This window comes from Chiloscyllium plagiosum, unplaced genomic scaffold (assembly GCF_037043375.1).
Source record: "Chiloscyllium plagiosum isolate Xiang-an unplaced genomic scaffold, Cpla_swu_hap1 HiC_scaffold_30, whole genome shotgun sequence".
Taxonomy (NCBI): Eukaryota; Metazoa; Chordata; class Chondrichthyes; order Orectolobiformes; family Hemiscylliidae; genus Chiloscyllium; species Chiloscyllium plagiosum.
In genome coordinates, this window is record NW_028270168.1 from 36,050,175 (window position 1) to 36,067,684 (window position 17,510).

General features: G+C 38.6%; 1 protein-coding gene across 7 annotated transcripts in view; it reads left to right on the forward strand.

Annotated features, from left to right (window-relative positions):
- Positions 1 to 17,510, forward strand: part of LOC122563719 (zinc finger MYM-type protein 4) — a 208,474-nt gene that overhangs the window by 134,694 nt on the left and 56,270 nt on the right. For 5 of the 7 annotated variants that reach the window (XM_043717848.2, XM_043717850.2, XM_043717849.2 and 2 more), the window contains 3 exons: positions 4,238 to 4,405; positions 10,989 to 11,067; positions 14,398 to 14,662. In XM_043717848.2, coding sequence (XP_043573783.2) covers positions 4,238 to 4,405; positions 10,989 to 11,067; positions 14,398 to 14,662 — 512 coding nt within the window. The remainder of the gene's footprint in view (positions 1 to 4,237; positions 4,406 to 10,988; positions 11,068 to 14,397; positions 14,663 to 17,510) is intronic. The other 2 variants (XM_043717851.2, XM_087976897.1) reach the window with 1 other exon arrangement.

Sequence of the window (17,510 nt, forward strand, 5' to 3'; positions counted from 1 at the left end):
ACAATTTTCCGAATATCGGATTATCCGGCAAGATCGCATGGTCCCGATACTTGGCTAAACTTTGTTATCCAGCATTCAATTATCCAGAATTCGATTTACCGAACAAATTACTCCCCAACTGTGTCCTTTGGATAATCGAGGTTCCTTTGAAAATATCAGAACTGAGTATACTGTTACATCTGATTGCAGCTTCTTCCTCAAACTGCAGGGTGAATCCCACCATATTATGATCACAGCTCCCGAGAGGTTCCTTCAATTTAAGCCCCCTTTATCCCGAATTGCCTGTGCCACAAGCTGCTTCAAAAAACCATCCAATAGCCATTTCATAAATTCCTTTTCTAGAGGTCTGCTATCAACCTGATTTTCTCGGTACCCATGATTATTGTAATAGTGCTTTTCTTAAATGCCTTTTCTATCTCACAATTTAGTTTCTTCCCCACATCCTGACTATTGCAGGGAGACCTGAATTCTACTCACACAAAATCTCAGCTTTCTCACTCTGTATTACTTCCTGCTATCGACTTAATTGTATTTCTTACTAACACGGCAACCTGCTCCTTCTGGCCATCTGCCTGTTCTTGCGAAAGGACATAGATCCTTGGATATTCAGTTCCCAGCCCTAATCCCCTTGCAGTCACATCTGTGATACCTCTAACATTGTACAGGGCAATTTCAATTCTGCACTACAACCTCATTTATCTTGTTTCATATATTCTGTGTACTTAAGTACAACACCTTTGGTTGGCCTTTGACTGCCCCCCCTCCACACATGATTGTCTGCTGTTCCTGGTGTTAGATTCCTGATCCTTCAAATACTGTTTGTTCTATTACTCGTTCTGGAAACTTTATTAACTTTTCCTACCCCATAACTTCCTCCATAATGTTCAATGCAGCAGAACCCCCCCCCCCCCCCCCTCCCCTCCCCCCCCCCCCATCTCAAACCACGACACCACTTTTTAATTTAAAGACTTATCCAAGGCTTTAGTTATGCAATTCGCCAGCACTCCACATAAGGAGCAAGAATTTCAAACCTGTTAAACAAGCTCAACACTGAGGCTCCTTCAGCATGACATCCTGGATCGATCTACCTGGCTCATATTTTCCTGACCCTGACCACTGATTGAATTTGAGGTAGTTAATCTAAGGGCTGTGACTGTCTCCTGTACAGTGTCCAAGTAACTCTTTGCCCCTCGTTGACTTGTGGCTGTATTCAAAACTCAAACTCCAGCTTATCAACTCTGAGCTGGAGTTCCTCCAATACTTTTTACATACAGTGACTATGAACCGTAGTCCGGTCCACCAGTTCCCACATCGTGCAGTTACAACACATCATCTCTATTTTAATTATTTAATTCTTAATTTGAATTTCAAAAAGTTCGTACGCTTCTTTTAGATTGCATCTTGTAAATATTTCCCCTATTTACCTTTGATCTGAAAGTATCCTGTAATAGTCAAATTAGCTCCTAAGATCAACCAATGAACTGACAGTTTATCCGTGAGGTCACACTTTTGTGCTGGCTCCCTGATCCTGGACTTCATCCTGTTAAAAGTCAGCCACACCAAAAGCAAGTACCTCTTTCGCTCTGCAGAGAACCCCCAATTTGTCTCCAAATTCCCTGAATTGTATACTCACTCAGGCTGTGTCTCACTGTGGTTGTGACCTCTCCTTCCTTGACTGGCAAAGCTTACTTATACCAAGCCATGATTTCACCACACAAGTCAAGCCTAAACACTTTGAGGGAGTGCTGAGTCTGTCTAGAGATGTCATCTTTAACAGGAAATGTTGCATTACGACCCTGTCTGGCCCTTCAGGTGGATATATAAGCAAGGCATGCCACTGTTTTGATTAGCAGGGGACTTATCTCCAGTTATCCAGTAATCAACATTCTCAAAGCAGATTATATGGTCATTATCACAATACTGTTTGTGGGACTTTTCTGTGCATACGTTGGCTTTTTTCCTTCTCTGCATTACAATAATAATGACACTTCAAAAATGCTTTGTAACTTATGAGGTGCAATATAAATGAGGGTCTTTATTGCTTGTGCCGACCAGTTGTATTTAACCAGTTTGTGCAGTGTAAAAAAGAAATGCTCCCTTAGCTGATAAGGTAACATATTAAGAACTTAGATTTAAATTACAATGAATAATTAAATTAAATTTAAAAATAAATGGTGCTGGTCATCAACATTTTAAACACTGAACAGCTTCAAGAGCATGCAGTCCTATTAGGCTTAATGTAGACATACTTTTAATATTCTTCCACTGAATTCTAATTTAATAACTTGATCTTTTTGCTGCAAAATAATAATGGATGTAACAGCTTCACAGCTGATCTTTGCTTAAAAGTCTGTGGTGCGTAAGCCAGTTTGACTTAAAGATCACTTTCCCATGAATTATTCGGTTCCCTTTCTTAGAAGTCCATAGCTATAGTGTGAAAGAAATGTGTAAAATTAGTTTAATTAGGCAGCCCTCAAAACTATTTGACTGCTTATCAGTGAAAATAAACATTTTACCTGGAGATCATTGTAAGCAAATTACATTGTAATCTTTTTTCTTAAACTTCACCAATACAGTTTGACAAATCCATTTTAAATGTAGATCATTTTGTGATATAGCAGCACTGAGGTATTTGTAGAAATTGGAGTAATTATTCCATCTTAACAGATTGAAATTAATTTACGAGCTTCTTTACTTCAGGACACCTAAATTTTATTGTATGCAACTTTAGAAAGGATTCAAATTGCTATTTCAAATAAAATATCCCTAGCTAGAACATTGCAGTAGTTTATTCCCATAATATGGTTCAATCCATGTTTCCTTTTACATAACTTCAAATACACTCCTTCCAAGCCCCTCAAAGCCGCATATGTCTAATATACTGTTAAGCTAAGATGTTTTCAAGGCCTATGCTTCAGCTGGTCAGCAGGAGCAAATTTCCATCCAATGGAGTTTGTGCTCTGACGCTGAAAACATAAAATAAGTTGAATAAAATTGGTCAGTCATTTTCAATGAAATGAATACCTCAACTAGTAGGCTGCTCTGGAAGGTTAGATCATATGGGTTCAGGGGGAGCTAGCAAATTGGATACACAATTGGCTTGTTGGTAGGAAGCAGAGAGTAATCATGGAATGATGCTTGTCGGACTGGAGGCCCGTGACTAGTGGCATACCTCGGGTCAGTGCTGGGCCCGTTGCTGTTTGTTAACTATATCAGTGATTTGGATAAGAATGTACAAGGCATGATTAGTAAGTTTGCAAGTGACGCTGAATTGGTGGAATCGGAGATAGTGAGGAAGGTTATCTGAAATTGCAGCAGGACCTTGATCAGCTGCGGAAATGGGCCAAGAAATGGCACACGGAGTTTAATGTAGATAAATGTGAAATCTTGCATTTTGGAAAGTCAGATCAAGGTGGGAATTTCATGTTGAATGGTAGGGTCTAAAGGAATGCGGTGGAATAGAGGGACCTTGGAGTTCAAGTTCACAGTTCCCTGAAAGTGGAGTCAGAGGTAGAAAGGGCAGTAAAGAAGGCTTTTGGCACACTGGCATTGAGTATAGAAGTTGGGAAGTCATATTGAAGTTGTATAGTATGTTGGTGAGGCCGCACCTGGATTATTCTGTTGGTCACCTTGCTATAGAAGGGATGTTATTAAGCTGAAAAGAGTGCAGAAGAAAGTTACAAGGATGTTGTGAAGACTCAAGGGTTTGAGATACAGGGGGAGGTTGGACAAGCTAGGACATTTTTCTTTTGAGTGTTGGAGACTGAAGGGGGATCTTATGGAAGTGTATAAGATCATGAGATGCATGGATAGGGTGAATGTATTCAGTCTTTTGCCCAATGTTGGGGAATTGAGGACTATAGGGCATCATTTTAAGGTTAGAAGGGAAAGAATAAAAGGGAACCTGAGGGGCAAAGTTTTTACACAGAGTGTACACATATGGAATGAGCTGCCAGTGTGGAAGTGGTTGAGGTGGGTACAATAACAACATTTAAAAGGCATTTGGACAAGTACATGGGTAGGAAAGGTTTAGAACGATTTGGAAATGGGGTTAGCATGTTTGGACATTTTGGTCGGCATGGACCAGATTGGGCCAATGGGCCTGTCTCCGTGTTGTTGGCCTCAATGACTCTCAGGTAATTTGAATGAAGTGATTAAACTCGCAATGGTTGGTGAGCTAAACTTCAGATATAAACATTAAGGAGTTAAAAGAGTTTTCACAGAATTTTTTTTCTAGGAAAAGAGTTCAAATTTACACCGACATACTGAAGCTCTTAAAAGCGCTTCCAACTCAATTTTTATACCGGGTATGAAAATAAAAGATGAACCTTTAGATGAAGGATATGAGAAAGCCTTGGCACCACAAGAAGGTGCAAGAATTAAGGACGAACCTGATTCTTTACAGGTATAGTTAAGTTGTTTTATCTCTTGTTCTATTGTTATTATTCGTATTAAAAGCTGAACAAGTAAAATGAAGAATAAGGTAATAAGGTGTTCTATAATGTTATTACAAGTTAAATACAAATTTAGTGCCTTTTAGCAATGCTGAATTTAGCACAGATATGTTATTCTTTGCATTGGAGCCCTTCTTTTGCATTCGCTATTAATTCACAGAACAGCCTTCACATTGCTTGGATAATGCTATATTTCTGCAAGTAATGACAGGGTGAAATGGAACAATTTTTCCAGCTCCAAATGTATTCATGCTTTACCCTCAAAGAAAACAAATTTATTTTTGATGCAAGAACACCGTAATTGTTATTTTCCAACATAAAGGTAGTTTGCAGCTTCAGTTTTCTCTTGTAACAGTAAACCATTATTATTCTTGCTGAAACCACAGACAATTGATGTTGATTAGGTGTTCCTTTGTGGGAGCCTGTCTGTGCTTGAAATAATTCACAGTGGTATTGGATAGTGATTGGAAATCCTGGTTGACTTTTCAAACTTTTGGCGTGGTGATTCAGTGATTAGCATTGTTGTCTTTCAGCACCAGGGACCCAGGTTCAATTCCAGCCTCGGACGACTGTCTGTGGAGTTTGCACATTCTGCCTGTGTCTATGTGGATTTCCCCCGGGTACTGCAGTATCTGTCCACAAACCAAAGATGTTCATGTTAGGTGGATTGGCCTTGCTAAATTGCCCATCGTGTCCAGGGATGTGCAGGCTAGGTAGGTTAGCCATGGCAATTGCAGGGTGATAAGGGTACTGGGTGTGGGTGGGATGCTCCTCGGAGTGTCTGTGTGGGCTCGATGGGCCAAAGGGCCTATTTCCATAATGTAGGGATTCTATGATCATTTCCAATCTGCATATACTAAAGTTATGTACATACATCTGCTCTCTTGGCAAGTGCATTCCACAAATTAATAACCTTTTGACTGAAAGATTACTTCCCATCTCTGCCTTCAATGAGAGGCCCCTCATTTATAAACTATGTCCCCTATTTGTACCCTCTCCTACAAGGAGAAACACACTTTTTGCATTCACCCTGTCAAGTCCTCTCAGGAGTTTGAGTATCTCAGTAAGACCACTTGTCATTATTTTAAACTGCAAAGGATACAGGCCCAATCTGCCTAACTTTGCTCAGAAGGTAACTTCTTCATGCTGGTAGTCAGACGTGTAAACCTTCTCTACGCTGTTCATGGAACCAAGTCCTTTTCTAAATAAGGATACCAAACTGTACATGGAAATCCAGATGTGATCTTATCAACCTCATAACAATTGTAGCAGAAGGAGGGATAGTTAGTAAGTTTGCAGATGACGCCAAAATTGGAGGTGCAGTGGACAGCAAAGAAGGGTACTTCAAAGTACAATGGGGCCTTGATATGATGGGCCAATGGGCTGAGGGTGGCTGATTGAGTTTAATTTAGATAAATGTGAAGTGCTGCATTTTGGAAAAACAAATCAGAGCAGGACTTCTACACTGAATGGTAAGGTCCTATGGAGTGTTTCTGAACAAAGAGACCTTGAAATGCAGGTTCATAGTTTCTTGAAAGTAGAGTCGCAGGTAGATAGGATAGTGAAGAAGGCATTTGTTATGCTTTGCTTTATTGGTCAGAGCATTCAGTATAGGTGTTGGGAGGTCATGTTGCAGCTGTACAGGACATTGATTAGGCCGCTTTTGGAATATTGCATACAATTCTGGTCTCCTTCCTATTGGAAGGATGTTGCAAAACTTGAAACGGTTCAAAAAATACTTACAAGGATGTTGCCAGGTTTGGAGGATTTGAGCTACAGGGAGAGGCTGAATAGGCTGGGTCTGTTTTCCCTGGAGCATCGAAGGCTGACGGGTGGCCTACTAGAGGTTTATCAAATCATGAGGAGCATGGATAAGATAAATAGATGAAGTCTTTTCCCTCTGGTGGGGGAGTCCAGAACTAGAGTGCATAGGTTTAGGGTGAGAGGAGAAAGATATGAAGGGGACCCTCGTGGACAACTTTTCCACGTAGAGGGTACTGCGTGTATGGAATGAACTTAAGAGGAAATGGTGGATGCTGGTACAAATACAGCATTTAAAAGGCATCTGGATGGGTATATGAATAGGAATAGAGGAATATGGTCCAAGTGCTAGGAAATAGGACGAGATTAGGTTAGGATAACTGGTCGGCATGGAAGAGTTTGACCAAAGGGTCTTTGTCTGTGCTGTACATCTCTAGGACTCTATAACTTCCCTATTTTTATTTTCCATTTCCTTTGCAATAGATGGCTCCATTCCATTTGCCTTCCAAGTCACTTGCTGTACCTGCATATTAATCTCTGTGGCTCAGATTTCTGTAATCTCTCCATTTAATAATATGTTCTTTGCTATTTGTTCAGCTATTATGGAAAGTTCATGTTTTACTACATTTTACTCCAATTCCCGTGTTTTTGCCCAATCACTGAACCAATTTATTCATTTGCAAACTGCTTATTTCCACTTCATGTGTTAGTGTCCTACTTGCCTTTGAATCATCAGCCAATTCAGTTACTATTTTGTTTGTCCATTCATCTAAGTAATTGAGATAAATATTAAGGAGTGAGGCCCCAGCACTGATCCCTGTGGCACTCCACTGGTTACATCTTGCCAACCTGAAAACAACCCATTTATGTTTAATCTGTTTCCTTTAAGCCAACCAGCCCGCTGTTGAGACTTTTACATCTTACTCAATGAGGTCTCATTTTATGTTGTAATCTTTGATGTGGCATCTTGTCAAAAGCCTTCTGGAAATCCAAATGCACCTCCTTCACACACATTCTCTGGGAAAAAATATTAGTCTGCTTGTAATTTCCTTCTTTTTTTCTCTTTCTTTTTATGAATGGAGGAGTTACAGTCACTATTTTTCGTTCTGATGGGAGCTTCCCAGAATCCATGGAACATTATAAATTTAAAAGCAGCGACCACTTTTAAGCCCTGAGGATGAAGTCCATCAGAACCATACATTTTATTAACATTAAATTCTAATGCAGGTAGTTCTCCTATAACACCGTAGTTGCATTCTAGCAAAATCTTGCTTAATAGAAAATCACTTAATGCAAGGAAAAGTGGTGTTCGGGGCAGACCAGCAAAACATATCACTCATGACTGCTCAAAAAGCATCTGAATGTCTAACACAAAGTATAGCACAGCCTGAATAAAGGTTGAAATCATATTAACGAAACAAAAGTAAGTTTAACACGGTACATTTAAAAAAAATAAGAAAGCTGCTCTCTGTACAGTACCTCTCTCAGAAAGCTGCTCTGTTGGCAGCTGACATCGGCGCATGCGCAGAAAGGCACGAAGACCAGCACCAACGTTGCGCATGTGCGGGTACTGTTGCATGCACAGAACGGTAAGAACATCGGCGCATGCGCAGAACAGCACGGAGATTTCGGTGTGCACCTCGACACATGCGCAGGACGAAGTGCGCGAACCGATTCCCGCTGAAATCACGCTATTGCCGACGGAGGTAAGCGTTCTCCAAAATACCATTCCCTACTTCAGCGACATTATAGTCAAATCGCGCTGCCGAAACGCACGTTTTCCCAGAACGAGCAGTAATATAATTTTCTAAGCACCTTTTCCATGGTTTTTGTAATTTTTTCAAAATAGTTCTTTCTTCCCTTTCACCTCATGATTTACACATGCTTCTGGAGTGCTTTGTTATCTCCTACAGTGAAGACAGACACTGAATATATCTTCAGCGCATCTGCTGTTTATTCTTTCCTATTATTAGAACCCTAATCAGATTGTGCAGGACCAATGAGCACTGTAGTTACTCTTTTCCTTTTTAAGTACCTCTATAAATTTTTTATTCAAACTAGCTTTCTCTCATAATATAATTTCTCCCTCCTTCTTATTCTTATAGTCATTCTTCGCTTTTGTTTTATATTCCATCCAGAATAATGAGCCTTTTTCAATGTGATACCATGTTTAATCTTTTGTGGTTTTCCATGAATGATGCATCCTTTTCCTGGAGCCTGTCTTTCTTAACGGAATGTATTTTTACTGAGGTTTATGAAATACTTCTTTCACTGCACTTCTGCTGACCTATCCCTTAATGAACTTGCTGGTTCACTTTTCTGTCTTCTAAGCCTGATTCTTGCCTTAATTTAACTTCAAGACACTGGTCTTAGACCCACAAGTTTCTCCCTCAAATCGAATGTGAAATTTAATTATGTTGTAACAGATGCTTACATCATGAGGGTTTTAATTAATTCTGTCTCGTTAACCTTATCAGGTCTCGAATAACCCGTACAATTATCGTGTCTTGAATATGTCACTCTACAAAACTCTCCTAAAAATATGCTACAAACTAAGTTTCCAGTCTACCTTTGCTAATCTGATTAATCCAGTCTATATATAGACTAAAGTCACCCATGATTATTGCCGTATAATTTTTATAAGCCCGTATTATTTCCTACCATGTACCCCATCCAGCAGTGCAGTTACTGTTAGAGAACCTATAATCTCGTCCCACAAGTGACGACTTCTACTTTCTACTTTTTAACTCTACCCAAACTGATTCTCTATTTGACCTTTAGAATTAGAGTCCCCTCACTATTTTAACAATGCCGTACTTTGTCAGAGCTGTGCCATAACCTTGTCTTAGCTCCTTACCCTTCTGAAATGTCGTGTACTCTTGAATATTCAAATTCCAGTCTTAATCATCTTCCAGCTGTGTGTTTGTGATGGCTGTGAGATCATCCATCTTTTTATTTCAGATATTGATTCATGTTGTTATGAATGCTACCTGCATGCCGCCTTCTTGTCCATTGACCAAACTTCTTTCCATGTTAGTACCCTACATGATCCCTTTCCCTGCCTATTAACCTAATATGTGGCATTTATTGAATGCCTTTTGGAAATCCTAGTATAATGCATTTACTGGTTTCGCTTTATCTAGTTTACGAGCTAGAACAGTACAGCTTCCATTTTCCCCACTTCCAGTGTCCCATGACTCATTCAGAACATATTTCTTCTACGCCAGTCTTTAACCAGATATTCATCTACCCAATTTACCCTTGGACAATCAGCTTTTGCCTCGTCATAACCCAGAGATCATTACCTTTGACAAATGCCTTTTAATTTTGCTTTTCATTGCTTGTATTCCCTATACAAAACCTCTTTCCTGGCCCTATCTATGTCATTGGTACTTACGTGGACTGTGACAACTGGATTCTCCTCACCCCATTGGAAGTTTCTGTGCAACCCAGTGCATGTATTCTGAATCCTGCTGCAGGGCAAGCAACACAGACTTCTAGATTTTTGCTTTTGGGTGCAAAGAACTGTATGTCTGTTCCCTGACTGTATTGTCATAGAGTCACAGAGATGTACAGCATGGAAACAGACCCTTTAGTCCAACTCGTCCATGCCGACCTTGTATCCTAAATTAATCTCGCCCCATTTGCCAGCACTTGGCCCGTAACCTTCTAAATCCTTCCTATTCATGAACGCGTCCAGATGCCTTTTAAATGTTCCACCACTTCCACTGGCAGTGTCCTGTTTTATCACCCCATTCCTATTAACTACCCCACTTGAATGGATTCCTGTGCCACTCTGCTGTGGTCGCTGTGCACATCCACCTTGCAGGTCCTGCTTTGTTTATATTTTTTGTTTTTGTATTGTTTTTCTTTTATACTCCTCATGGAACAAACAACAGTAGAGCAATTGTAGCAAGTAAGTTGCTGCACTGACGTCAGTTAACTCTGTACTAATCCAGATTGACCATTTAGAAAAGATACACTTCTTTACCATTGATTCTATTAAGCTTTAACTACTTTTATTTCCCAGTGTCTGGACTGAGTCCAAGACTTTGCTGTATAGAACATGCTGTTGTCCTAGTACTCATATTGTTAGTTAGAATCAATTCATATGACACAATCATGTGTTTGAGAAATCTGTAAAGTGTTTGATATATGCAGTGCAATGTTTTCAAGTGGATATTTTGCTTACTGCATGGCTCCACTAGACCAATGAGAAGAAATTCTATAAATTCTATAAAAAGAAATAAGCAGCTACTTTGCTTGGACATAAATGATGTATTGGCCTTTTCCAAATAATGTTTTGGGGTCTTTAAGGCACTAAATTGCCATAAACAGAATATGCTAGATACTCTGAACAGGCCAAGCAGCATCCATGGAGAGAGAAGCCGAGCCAACATTTAAAGTTGATCAGAATGGATCAATCTTTTCATTTTTGTTTTGGATTTCCAGCATTTGCAGAATTCAGCTTTTCTGTTTTGAAGGATGATACCTTCATAATTCTTCTGTACAGTATTGCTAAGGTTGTATGTTTAAGCCCAGTGTTGGAGTCAGAAGCAAGAATGTTGTTGAATAAACCTATTTTTTCCAAATTGCTTTTCTTTCTTATCTGTAGCATAATATGTTGATGAACTATGGTAACTCCTAAAAGTCACTCAGTTTAATGCTTATCATTTTTCAATAATCTCAAAAGTGCTACTATAAACTAAATACAAGACTGATCGTTTCTGTCTGTGCAAGTGTGAAAGCAAATTTTTTAATTTTTAATTTCAGGGGTACGGTCAACATTCCAAGTCTCAGGAATCTGATATCCGAATCAGTGCAGTGTTTTCCGTGAGCGGTAGTCCACTTGGTAAGCATTGTATAATACTCTTGCTGATCTAAGGGCTAATGACTTTCTCCATAGATGGAGGTATCTTAAAAGCACGGGGGAACATACTTGTGCGTTGTGCTGTTTAACACTTTTAATTTGAATGAAACTACACTAAACAGGTCTGTATTGGAGAAGAGGTGAGAATTCTTAAAAGGGAGCCCCTTCATGGAAATTCCTAAGAATTGTTTGTCGGAAACAAGCAGCTCTTAAGCATTTCTGTTTCTCAAATTCTGCATAAAACAACAGCCTTGGGAACTTAGCCAGGAATGAAGAGTAGGAAGGGCGAGTTTTTTAAAAAAAAATCACAAGGCTGAAGGATTGAAATATATTTCCATTGACTGCATTCCTCCGATGCTTTGCTGATGTACATAAATCGTAGTTTGCTCCCAGATTTGAAATTCAGATGGTTCGTCCTGCTACTACATTTTCATTAAAGCCATCAGTATTCTGGGGAACAAATATGAATGATGAATTGCCAGTTGAAACTGTTTATTCCAATCATATTAGGGTTCATGGCCGTGTACTATACTGAAGTTTGAATAGAATTTTGTCCCATTGCAAGCATCTTCTACTTAACATGTCGAGATTTGCTGCTAACTATTCATAGTGCTCTCCTGCTCAGGGTGAGGTAATCGAAATCTATCTGTTGCTCTTTTTAAAGATGTTAGTAATTGTCAGTGCAGTCCAGTTGCACAGATCAGTTTGGTGGTAGATTGTTGTTCAGGCGTAGTGTTACTAGTCTTTAGAAGTTAGTTTTATTGTTGAAAAGTCGTTATTTGGAATTGACTAACTTTTTACATCTGAGCATTGATTATTCTTTAGAAAGCTACTCAACTTCTCTCAAATGCATACCACAGAATCATAGACTGAAAAGAATGCTACTGCTTGTGCTTTTATACCTTGTCCTGTTTTTGCCTTAGCCTAGCATTCTGGCGTAACTGCTCCACTGGGAAGTAATGGCAAAAACTGATCAGTGCTCTGTTCAGAGAGCCAGATTTGAGCTAAGGGCAGTGTATGGAATAAAGAAATGCTAACATTCTGAGCAGAGCATCAAAGATGAAAGGCTGAGAAGTTTGCAGGCCAAGTTAATCACTAAGTGGATTATATCATAAACATGCAAAATTCTGGAAGTACTCAGGAGCTCTAGGAGCATGTATAGAGAAAGATGCAGAGTTAAAGTTTGAGGTCAATGCCTTTGCATCAATTTTGCCCCTTGGCTGGTTTTGTTGTTTCTCTTTTTCTTTCATTTCTTTTTTTTTTGCTTTCACGTGACAGCTGTTCATTATTTTGTCATTCACATTACATCTAGATATGTCTATAGGGTCCTGTTACCACTCACAAGGAGTTTGCACCACGAACTCTATTATCATTTGATTTGTTCTATCTTCCACCCTGTTACAGACCTCCTGTTCTTTTTGTCACCCTCCTCCTTTCAAATTGCTTATAACTTAGTGGTTTCCCAGTTCTGATGAGCGATCACTGATCTGAAATGCCAACTCCCCCTCTCCCCATGGATGCTGACACCTGCTTGAGTATTCCCATTATTTTCGGTTTCTGTTTCACATTTTTACCATTTGCAATATTTTTGTTTGGAATGCTGTTGTATTCAATTATTCCTAGTAAAATTCCAGCAATGGAAGTGTTGTGCAATTGAAATGCAGATTCTATTTCTGTGGATTACTGTTTAATTATAAAATTGAAAGATTGGTGAAACATATACATTCTAAAATTCACTCCTCCAGTGAAAGTGAATTTTGGTAAGATTTGGTTTCTATTTGTTATTTCTTTGCATTTAAGTTTCCACGTTCACTGCGTAGCTACTGTGATAGGTTTGAATCTTGCTTTTAAACATGACCTAAGAAGTATACCGACAGTGGAATTAAATGTCATTCGCTTTAACCATCTCAACACTTGCTCGAGCTCTTGTGGACGCTTCACTTTCGTTGTCATTTCCCAAGTTCCTGATCGACATTCTTGTATGTCCAGTTACAAATGGTGTTTAAGGTTCACGGTTGATGCCTATGTACCATTCTCTCAGTACTTTCAGTCCTGAATACAAACAGTTGAACTCTACCCTAATAGTGAAGTGGAGGTGCTGGAGAGTGAAGATACACAGATTACCCTACTGATTTAGAAGCATAGTGAAACCACGTAGAGAATTGTAGATTAAACATGACTGTGGACTCTGAAATAATCACTTGGGGTCAAAGTATTCCGATGATTGAAAAATGTTTATGAAATATATTCTCAACTCTCTTAAGCAAGAAAGAAAAACTGATTTTGTAAGGTGCTGTTGAATATTTTACCAAACGCAGTCTATTAGAAAGCACTGAGATTTGTAATTGTTTTTACTATATCCTAAATTTTGAATGTGCCGCTTGTTCAATTTAATAATTCTACACTGATGTTGCCTCCATTTGTGCAAATATTCACTTCGAAAGGAATCGTATTTGTAAAGAAATAGTAGCAAAATCTCCAGTTCTTTTCCTTGCTGATTTCAGCCTCTTCCTTCCTGGCTGGATTATGGTTTTATAGGTGTCAGTTGCCCTGCTGATTTTGGCAGTGAGGTCAGTGAGACTTTTAGCTGTGGGATCATCAAAACTGGGCAAAATCTGTTTTGTTCTAATGTTGAATAAAGATGTACAATTTAACAGACATCTGTAGATGGCGATGAGGAATAGAATTTTCTTTCCTTTGCCTGAAGGAGGTTGAAGCAAGTTACAGAATTCATATCGCTGCTCCTGACTGACAGCAAACTCAGAATCACCTTGATGGTTCACCAGGTTTACACACTAAATTATCACAAATGCTTCCTCAATGTTTTTTCAATCTTTCTACTTTTGTATTTCAGAGAATAATTACTTAGTGCCTTTGTAATATGAACAAACATAACATTTTAAACAGGACAGATTAAAGACCGCATTCTAACACGAATCACAGCATTTTGTGAGATGGCTTCTGCAGGATTTGTTCTGTTCTTGAGCATTTGATTTGGAGCAGTTGACTTGAAGTAATTAGCCGGTGGCACCATTTTCCCCAATAATTGATCGTTTTACTGGCATGTGTGAAAGCAGTGCACGTTCCTGCCTTTTTTATACCAGGGCCAAAAATCATAACTGTCCTACTTTGAGAAGCATCGGTAGAGGCTGCACTTAGTGTGTAGAGCTAGGGGAGAAATGTCGAAAGGGAAGTGTTTGTGCTTTCAAAAGGAAAAGAACACATCAAGGCACAAACACACGGCAGATGTAAATTTATATTTGCTTTCTTCATATTTGTCTCAATTAAAGACATTGTCTTATTGTATTGCAGTATCCCAATTGGTACAGCAAAATACGTCAAATGCTCTCAACACAGCAAAGTCATCTGCAGGTGGCAGTGGGCAGACAGCTTCAGCTCCTATGAGTGTACGGGTCACTTGTTCAGGATGTAAGAAGATTTTAAAGAAGGGACAGACTGCCTATCAGAGGAAAGGTTCAACCCAGCTGTTCTGTTCCACCCTCTGCCTTACTGGACTCTCAGCATCGACTCCAAGACTTCTCCCTCCTCCGAAAAAATCCTGCTATCTCTGCAACAAGTATGACCTCGCTTTAATCTAATAGTATTTATTTAAATTGTCAATTCTGAGCTGAAAATCAGAGGTCTTCCCTGAAAGTTTATTTATCTAACAATAGTTAGCATACGAAAATGAGCTCTCAACTGAGTAGCTCGTATATCTATTTTGGTGAGTACAGCAATTGCTGTAAAACCTTATCCAACAAATAAAAAAGTTAATCAGTGGAAATAACAATTGTTTATAGGAATGATATCCTTGAGCAATTTTAAATTGCCCACCTTTTTAAATCGCATGTGAACTGTTCAATTAGATTATTACCTTCGACCCACCCTGAAGTATCTATTTATACCTTATTCTGCATTTTCTTTTTGAAATAAGGTCATATTAAACTCAGCCACTACCCTAATCAAATAACTTTGCTCATCAGGATTGCACATACAATGTCTAAATTAATTGGAAATTGTCTATTCAAGTCACCAATAGATTTTGTGTCCATAATAAGTAACTTGATTTTACAGAGGGACTATACTGATTTATTATGGACAATTTTACAGATAAAAATTATTTGAACTTGCCTTCCAAGTGTTAGGAGTATATGTTATATAGTAAAAATATAAATGCATGGATTATGAAAAACTAGGTTATTGGACTGTTGTGACTTATCTGAGTTGAGGTTTATCATGTGGTTTCTTGGAAATTACACGTCAGACCAGAGAGAACTGTGGATTATTTGCTGTTTACTGGAATTTTGGAAGATTATCCAACAAAACATTTTAAGAAATAAGAGGTGGGTTTTATAGCTTTATTGCAGGACCAAAGACTTGGAGAAGTTTTTAGATTTGTGCTGTTTGTTACCCAGCAGCGTGCTGTGGGGTCAGGTTGCTCTGTGTTTTCATAGACCTGAGATGTGAATTGTTGAAGATTGTAACAAAAAAAGCAGCACTCGCTCTGTCAGTAATAGAGAAACAAAGCAAAACCAGCAGTGTTCTCTCTGAAATATTTGTGAAATCCCATCATTTAAATTTTAGGCTTCCTAACTGTTACCCATTTGAATCTGAAGTCTGGTCTGAAGATCTTCCAACGCGCAGTGACTGTCAGCAATTTGATTTCATTGACAGGAAAGGAAGTCAACCTACACTATCTTCTGAACTTGTACCCTTGACCTGCAGGGGTCTTGTTCCTTTTTGTTTTGCTAAAACTATGATATCTCTGCAGAGTTGTGCTGCCTTGTCTAGTCTTGTCTATGAATGAAGGGATGTAGTTTAATTCTGCATCGTAGTTTAATTGATAACTAGTTTGCTACTTGATTGCAGGCTAATTTTGTTTAAAGTAAACTACTTACTTTTCAGTTGATTGAAATGTGGTGAATGTCTCTGTTTTAAATCACAGTAATAAAGTGAAACAAATTCTCGCCCAAGGCTCTCTTTAGTTCCAGTTGTTTCGTATATCTGTACCTTCCAAAAAACCACTTGTGGCAGATTATCTGAAATGAATGCTTATTGGTTGCTCAGTTGATGATGAGAAATTTGTAATTTTCAAAGACTTGCAATAGTGTCAAAATATCTTATTTATCATTATGGACATGTCTTACCTGAAACAACAAAGAATCTTGATCTGTTTGTGGATGTCTGTTTAAGATGTTTCATTCCAAAATATGGGAAAACTTTTTTTTTGGGTATTCGTTAATGAGATATGGCATTGACTGTTGTAAGAACCAAGGTGTCATGACTGTCATGTTTTAATGCAAAAATGTTATTTTAAAAATGTGTTTCAGTGGAAAGAAAGATATCATTTGACTTCAGCTCAAACTCTTTCTTGTTTTTCTTTATGGCCAATAAAAATTAGTTTAATTAAGTTATTGTGCCTTTAATATGAGCTGAACTTGAAGTATCCTTTTTCATTGTGTAGGCTCAAGTTTGAACATTCGTTTTGAGGTAAAAGCACTGCATGAATCAAATAACAGCACAATAAATTGCTCTTGGCCATCTGAGAGACTTGACCACAAGGTGAAGTCTGAGATTCCACTGTTGAAATGACGGATACTGTATTATTGGAGGAGCCATTTCTTGTTTGAGATATTAAACAGACTCAATGCAGTGCCCCTCATTTGGATGTAAAAGTTATCGTGGCACTATTCTGAGGAGTTGGAGAGTCCTCCCCTTTTGTCTTTCCCACAGCTGACATCAGAAACGGAGTTTACTTCATGCTGTTCAGGGGAGCTTGCTGTGTGCAAATTTTCAGTGCTGTTTCCTACCTTGCACCACTAAGTTCCAAAAGTATTTAATTGGCATTAAATACAATTGAGATAAGTGCTAATCTCTTATTTCTTTGACCACTGAGAAGGTTGGCTGTAGCTGTTTCTTGTTCATTCTACAAAGCCATAGTTGTTTATTTCCTTAAGGGTTTTACTATTTGCAACTATGGAGAAAACAATTTTGTTCCAATTTCTGTACAACCATGTGCCTGATTGGAGAGGATTGCTTTTCATTTAGATCCATATCATAAAATGATACATTACTGGTGATGGTGATTTGGGGGTGGCTAAGAATTTACGTAAACCTTGGTGTTTCAAACAGATTCCAACAAAGGTTTCAAACAGATAATCATTTTGATTACTCTCTTGTATTGATGTGTTGTGTTTTTATTGCTACTTGATGCAGCCAGCAATTATTTGAGCTGTGGATCACCCTCACTACAGCTGCTTTCATGTGAAGAAAAACTTTGTGCAACTTGTCCGAAAGTTACTCTTAAAACTCTGTACTAGTTCATTTTGTCCCACAGCCGTAATGAAACTGGAGGTATTCTGGGTCTTTATACTCTTCTAAATTGCAGTTTTACATGTTATACTCTTATGCCTGTTCAGAACCAT